Source organism: Canis lupus, chromosome 18, assembly GCF_011100685.1.
Source record: "Canis lupus familiaris isolate Mischka breed German Shepherd chromosome 18, alternate assembly UU_Cfam_GSD_1.0, whole genome shotgun sequence".
Classification (NCBI taxonomy): domain Eukaryota; kingdom Metazoa; phylum Chordata; class Mammalia; order Carnivora; family Canidae; genus Canis; species Canis lupus.
In genome coordinates, this window is record NC_049239.1 from 40517864 (window position 1) to 40525597 (window position 7734).

General features: G+C 38.2%; 1 protein-coding gene across 1 annotated transcript; it reads right to left on the minus strand.

Moving 5' to 3' along the window:
- Positions 1 to 6775: 6775 nt before the first annotated feature.
- Positions 6776 to 7734, minus strand: OR5L1B (olfactory receptor family 5 subfamily L member 1B). The gene is given in 2 exon segments (XM_038564480.1): positions 6776 to 7077; positions 7080 to 7734. Coding segments are annotated over 2 exon segments (957 nt in total).

A 7734-nucleotide genomic window follows, 5' to 3' on the forward strand; every position in this document is an offset into this window, starting at 1 on the left:
AGCAATTGCACAAGGATTGGAAATTGTGTGGCATGATTGTAGACATGAAAATGAGATTTAGAGACAATGTGTTGCCTCATGAAGAGAAATAAGACTAGATGTGCGTTTGTGTTTTTGTGTAGGGAGGGGTTGTATAGATTATCTATCTATCTATCTATCTATCTATCTATCTATATCATCTATCAGTCATCTATCTATCACCTATCTATCTTGGGAAAGAGAATAACGAACAGATTTGAGTTTTTATATGGCCAGGGGATTACTATCAATAAAAAGAAACTTCTTTACCAATAATTCCAGCAGAATCTCACAGTTAAGTCACTAGTTCATTAACTACTCAGAAACCAATCACTGTGTCTCTTGCTGACTGGCTGTGAACACTTTGTCAAATCCCTTTGGTTGCCTGCTGGGGAACATCATCAAAAGACATGACTACAGAATAGCCCATGAACCTGACTCAGCATTCAGAGGGTCCTAACCTTCCCCCTTGTCTTTGAAATGTAGGTTCTCCCTGCCTTTGCCCCTCCCAGAGGCTGCTCTAAGAACTTAGGCTTGGGATAGTGATATGGCGTTAAGAATACCTGCATGAATGTCCACAATAGCCAAACTGTGGAAGGAGCCTCGGTGTCTATAGAAAGATGAATGAATAAAGATGTGATCTGTATATACAATGGAATATTACTCAGCCATTAGAAACAACAAATACCCACCATTTGCTTCAACATGGATGGAACTGGAGTGTATTATGCTGAGTGAAATAAGTCAATCGGAGAAGGACAAACATTATATGGTCTCATTCATTTGGGAAATATAAAAAATAGTGAAAGGGAATAAAGGAGAAAGGAGAAAAAAATGAGTGGAAATATCAGAGAGGGAGACAGAACATGAGAGACTCCTAACTCTGGGAAATGAACAAGGGGTGGTGGAAGGGGAGGTTAGCAGGGGGTGGGGGTGACTGGGTGACAGGCTCTGAGGGGGGCACTTGATGGGATGAGCACTGGGTGTTATGCTATATGTTGGCAAATTGAACTCCGATAAAAAAATAAAATTAAAAAAAAAGAGATACCTGCATGGTGTTGACTGAACACAGTTAGGGTCTTTTTACAAACTTTTAGGATTTGATGAGTCAGTGTAGGGATCCATAGGGATCCATTTGTCTTGTTGTTGTCCAAGGCAAGCCTCATATATAAATTCCCTTTGTTTATTAAAACTGGTACCTATCAACCCAGAGTGGCCTGCCTCTTTCTTCCAGTCTCTCCCTGCCCTCCAAATAAAGGGGCCAGGATTTTGATGGAATCTTGTCTCGCATTAAGATCTTTCATCCATTTTGAGTTTATCTTTGTGTATGGTGTAAGACAATGGTCTAGTTTTATTCTTCTGCATGTGGCTGTCCAGTTTTCCCAGCACCATTTATTGAAGAGACCGTCTTTTTTCCAGTGGATAGTCTTTCCTCCTTTGTCGAATATTAGTTGACCATAAAGTTGAGGGTCCACTTCTGGATTCTCTATTCTTCAAAGTCCTAGAGAAGAACACAGGCAACGCCCTTTTTGAACTTGGCCACAGTAACTTCTTGCAAAATACATCCATGAAGGCAAGAGAAACAAAAGCAAAAATGAACTATTGGGTCTTCATCAAGATAAGAAGCTTTTGTACAGCAAAAGAAACAGTCAACAAAACTAAAAGACAACCTACAGAATGGGAAAAGATATTTGCAAATGATGTATCAGATAAAGGGCTAGTATCCAAGATTTATAAAGAACTTATTAAACGCAACACCCAAGAAACGAACAATCCAATCATGAAATGGGCAAAAGACATGAACAGAAATCTCATTTGCTTCGACGTGGATGGAACTGGAGGGTATTATGCTAAGTGAAATAAGTCAATCGGAGAAGGACAAACATTATATGGTCTCATTCATTTGGGGAATATAAATGATAGTGAAAGGGAATAGAGGGGAAGGGAGAAGAAATGGATGGGAAATATCAGAAAGGGAGACAGAACATGAGAGACTCCTCTCTGGGAAACGAACTAAGGATGGTGGAAGGGGAGGAGGGTGGGGGTGGGGGTGAATGGGTGGCGGGCACTGAGGGGGGCACTTGACGGGATGAGCACTGGGTGTTATTCTGTATATTGGCAAATTGAACACCAATAAAAAATAAACTTATTATTAAAAATAAAAAAATAAAAAATAAAAAATAAAAAGAAATCTCACAAAGGAAGACATAGACATGGCCAACAAGCACATGAGAAAATGCTCCGCATCACTTGCCTTCAGGGAAATACAAATCAAAACCACAATGAGATACCACTTCACACCGGTGAGAATGGTGAAAATTAACAAGGCAGGAAACAACAAATGTCGGAGAGGATGCGGAGAAAGGGGAACCCTCTTGCACTGTTAGTGAGAATGTGAACTGGTGCAGCCACTCTGGAAAACTGAGTGGAGGTTCCTCAAAGAGTTAAAAATAGATCTGCCCTACAACCCAGCAATTGCACTGCTGGGGATTTACACCAAAGATACAGATGCAGTGAAACACCGGGACACCTGCACCCCGATATTTCTAGCAGCAATGTCCACAATAGCCAAACTGTGGAAGGAGCCTTGGTGTCCATCGAAAGATGAATGGATAAAAAAGATGTGTTCTATGTATACAATGGAATATTGCTCAGCCATTAGAAACGACAAATACCCACCATTTGCTTCAACGTGGATGGAATTGGAGGGTATTATGCTGAGTGAAATAAGTCAATCGGAGAAGGACAAACATTATATGGTCTCATTCATTTGGGGAATATAAAAAATAGTGAAAGGGAATAAAGGGGAAAGGAGAAAAAATGAGTGGGAAATATCAGAAAGTGAGACAGAACATGAGAGACTCCTAACTCTGGGAAACTAACAAGGGGTGGTAGAAAGGGAGGTGGTTGGGGGTGGGGTGGGGGTGAATGGGTGACGGGCACTGAGGGGGGCACTTGATGGGATGAGCACTGGGTGTTATTCTATATGTTGGCAAATTGGGCACCAATAAAAAATAAAAAATAATAAAAAAACAAACAAATAAAGGGCCAGTTTTTAATTACACACGAGAAGCTCCCAAAAGGGTTGCAAATCAACAGTGCAAGTAGAGAGAACTACCAAGAATAGGAGCGGCTGAATCCCTACCAGAAAACTTACAGGCAATTAGTAAGAGAATAAGAATTACATATCAACTCCCATAGTTTACAAGTGAGGGTGTGATCAGATTGCATGAATGAAATAAAACCATTTATATAAATATAAAATAAAATTTAAGTGGTTGTTTTTCATATATGTTTGCAAAGCACTCAATGTAACTTGATTATCTCCAGATAACTGGGGATGTTACCTATGGAGTCACTTTGGGAGGGAGAAAGAAACTTGAAACATTTTGTGAAGCTGACTGTAAATCAGACTTCCCTTTTGTTAATAAAACAAATCAGTCTTTGGGTATGAAAATTATGTCTGTTTCTTAGGATATGGAGACAAGTAGTTACCCAGGCTCAAGTGAGCTACCCTATATCCCTGAGGCCCTAAAACCCAAGGTCTCTGAAGGGGATATTGCAGATTCTGAAGAGAGATCAAGTTACTAAGTGGCTAAACTGTCAGCTCCTGGATGCTGAAAAGGCTTTTCAAACACTGGGAAACTCAATATTGAGCTTTCCTCTGAGGAGACTAGAATTCTTGTATATGGATGCCTGCTAGTGTCCAATGACTCCAACTCAGGTGATTCTGCTCTCTAGGGGATATTTGGCAATGTTGGGAGACACTCTGCCTATCACAAATGTGGGGATGGGTGGTAAAGGCAACTAATGGGTAGAGGCCAGAGATGCTGCTAGCCATCTCATAATTCACACATAGAACAGGATTATCTAGAGCAAAAGGCCAAGAGTGCCAAGGTGGAGAAACTATTCTAGTTGGAAGACCAAAGGTAAAAGATGTTTCTCTCACCTTCATTTTAAAATCCAAGCTCTCAAAAAAAAAAAAAAATAAAATAAAAATAAAAAAATAAAATAAAATAAAATCCAAGCTCTCATGAGTGATGTGGGAGTGGGAAATCTCACTCCATTTACAATATTTGAAAAGCAATACAGAGCCATGTTTTCATCATATGCACTACATAACTCCATTCTATTAGTTATTATTTATTAATTTATTAAAAGAAATAACGAGTAGATGTCTTTGCAGGTATACTGGAATACTTCTAAATAACTTGCCCTCAAAAAAAATTTTTTTAGGAAATCACTGACCTCTACCTCTGAGGCCAATAATATATTATGCTAATTAATTGAATTTAAATAACAGTTTAAAAAAGAAGCATTAGAAACAGTGCATTTTGTGAGCCAGGTTTTTGCAGTTATTTTTGTCACTACATTTAGGTTCAGAGATAACTATGAGGCTTGCAGCTTATCATGTTTATATTTGAAAGAATCAAAGTTAAGCAAGTTTAACTATTTTACTCAAATCACTCTTGAGGATCTGAATCTGAACCCACCTGTTTAATCCCAAGTCTAGGGCCCATCTTACTTCACTAAACCAACAAGGACATATGTTACTTAAAATAAGTGATCTCAATAAAAATATAAACAATAATTAATATAGATTGAAATCCTGAGAAAGTGAGAAAACAAATGAAATATTAACATTGCAGGGATGCAGGAATAACGAATCATACTTCAGCCTTTAAAAGGCGGGTATGTTGGGATGGCTGGGTGGCTCAGCAGTTGAGCATCTGTCTTTGGCCCAGGGCATGATCACAGGATCCCAGATCAAGTCCCATATCGGACTCTTTCAGGAAGCCTGCTTCTCCCTCTGCCTGTGTTTCTGCCTCTCTCTCTGTCTCTCATGAATAAATAAATAAAATCTTTAAAAAAAAATAAAAGGTAGGTATGTTAAGTTTGAAAATGGACTTTTATATATATCAAATTCTAATCTCTGGAAACTGTAAATGCCACCTTATTTGGGGGAAGGTTGTTTGCAGATATGATTAGGGAAAAGATCTTAAGATCAGGAGATCTTAAAGATTACCTGGTGGGGTGTAAATGCCTTCACAGGTGACCTTACAAGAAAAAGGGAGACTATTTCACACACACACACACACACACACACACACGAGAAAATGTAGGAAAGATGGAGAGCAGAGAAGTCTGAGGATGCAAACCTTGAAGACTGAAGTAATACAACTACAAGCCAAAGAATGCCTGTGGCCCCCCAGAAACTGGAAGAGCTAAGAAAAGCATTTTCCCCTCAGCTGGCACATTGATTTTGGCCCAGTGACAGTGATTTCAAATTTTTCCCTCAAGAACTGTAAGAGAATAAAAATCTATTGTTTTAAGCCATCAAATTTATAGTAATTTTTTTCAGAAGCCATATGAAACTAATGCAATCAATAGGTTTAAAATGTAATAGACTTGAAAATATAGTAAATGCCTAAAATAATATCAGGCAAAACAAAAAAAAATATTAACAAAAACATAAACTTAATAAAGGTAAGGCATCAAATACATGATATACTTATTTGATCAAGATTTAAGATAGAATAAATAACAAAAGGTAAAACTAAAAGTAACAAAAAAAAAACTAAAAGTAACAATAGTAATAACAGCAAATACTTTATTAGTCACTTATACCATATATAGTGTTAAGAATTTATGATACATCATTTAATTTTCATGGAAATCTTATGAAAAAATATGAGAAAGTTTTTTTAACTATTTTATTAAAGTATAGCTGACATACAATGTTATATTAGTTTCAGGGGTACAACATCGTGATTTGACAATCATGTACATTACACAATGCTTCCGTGATAAATGTGCTTATCATTCATCAACACACAAGATTATTATATTATTGACTGTATTCCCTTTACTGTACTATCCATCCCAGTGAATTATTTATTTTATAACTAGCAGTTCGTGCTTCTTAATCTCCCTAAAAGAAGTTGTAAGAGTTCTAAAGTTCAAATTGAACTCCAATTAAAAAAAATTAAATAAATAAACTCTTTAAAAATTTTAAAAAAGAGTTCTAAAGTTATAATATAGTGTTGGAAAAAGTAATTAAAAACAAAAATTAATACACAGAAATTTTACTCTAAATTTTCATTTAAAAACATTAATATCAGGCAGATGTACACTCATTGCATATTAAAAGAAATTAAGTCAATTTAGTAAAAAAAAGGCTGAATGCTTTAATGATGATGAAAATACATGTCTATCTATGTGCACTTTGTTAGAAATATATTGAAGTCATCTCAAACCAAGATATTGAGTCTAACAATACCAACCCAAACCCATTGAAAACAATTAGAGATTGGGGCACCTGGGTGGCTCAGTGGTTGAGTGTCTGCTTTTGGCTCAGGTCCTGATCCCAGGGTCCTGAGATTCAATCCCAAATCGGGCTCCCTGCAGGGAGCTTGCTTCTCCCTCTGACTGTGTCTCTCTGCCTCTCTCTCTCTCTGTGTCTCTCACAAATAAATAAATAAATCTTAAAAATCAATTAAAGATTGGATAAGGGCAACAAAGCCACTAAATGTATATGAATTATTCATAAAAGAGATAATATATGGCTTAATAAGATAATCAAGTGGAAATTCAAAAAGCAGGCATAAGTCCTCCAGCTCATGGAATTATTCCCTACTTTGTTTTTCTTTCATATTTTTCTTTCTTTCTTTATTTTTCTTTCGTTATTTTATTTTTATTTCACATCCACCCCAAATCAGCCACTCATTATAAGTTTTTGGTGAAACTCTGAGTCTTGTCAAGAAAATAGTTTTTCAAAGGGTACTCTAGATCGCAATACTTTCTTGAGAGCTTCTTTCACATCCTTGTTCCTCAGACTATAGATGAGAGGGTTCAGCATGGGAATCACTATGGTGTAGAACACCGTGGCCACCTTGTCAGTATCCATACTGTTGCCAGAACTGGGCCGACAATAATTGAAAAGGATTGTTCCATGGAAGACAAGGATGGCTGTGAAGTGAGAAGCACAGGTGGAAAAGGCTTTGCGCCTTCCCTCTGTAGAGCGCATCCTCAGGATAGTGATGAGAATCAGCAAATAGAGGTGAGGATGATCATGATGGTGATGATCTCGTTGAAGGTGGCCACGATGGACACCATGAGTTCATTCATAGTGACATCAGAGCAAGCAAGAGATAAGAGAGGGGGTAGATCACAAAAGAAGTGGTTAATCACATCTGATCTATAGGATGGGATCTGAAGGGCTAAACACAAGTGGATCAGAGAACAGGCCGTCCCACAGAGGTAGCAGCAGGACACCAGCTCCATACAGAGATTCTGGGACATGGTGACCATGTACAGCAGTGGGTTGCAGATGGCCACGAAGCGGTCATAGGCCATCACAGCCAACAGGAAGACCTCAGTTACCACACATGTACAAAATAAATAGAACTGCACCATGCAACCGAGGAAGGAGATGGCTTTGTCCCTGTTTAAGATATTGGGCAGCATCTTTGGCACGATGATCGTGGAGTAGCAAAAATCCACAAAGGACAAGTGGCTGAGGAAAAAGTACATGGGAGTGTGAAGCTGAGAGCTGACCTGAATCACTGCGATCATGCCCAGATTTCCCAAAACCGTGACTCCATAGATGAGAAGAAACAGCAGGAAGAGGAAGACTCTCAGCTCTGGGGCATCTGCTAATCCAAGCAGAATGAACTCTGTCACACTGGTGCAGTTCTCTTCCCCCGTTTCTGCCAT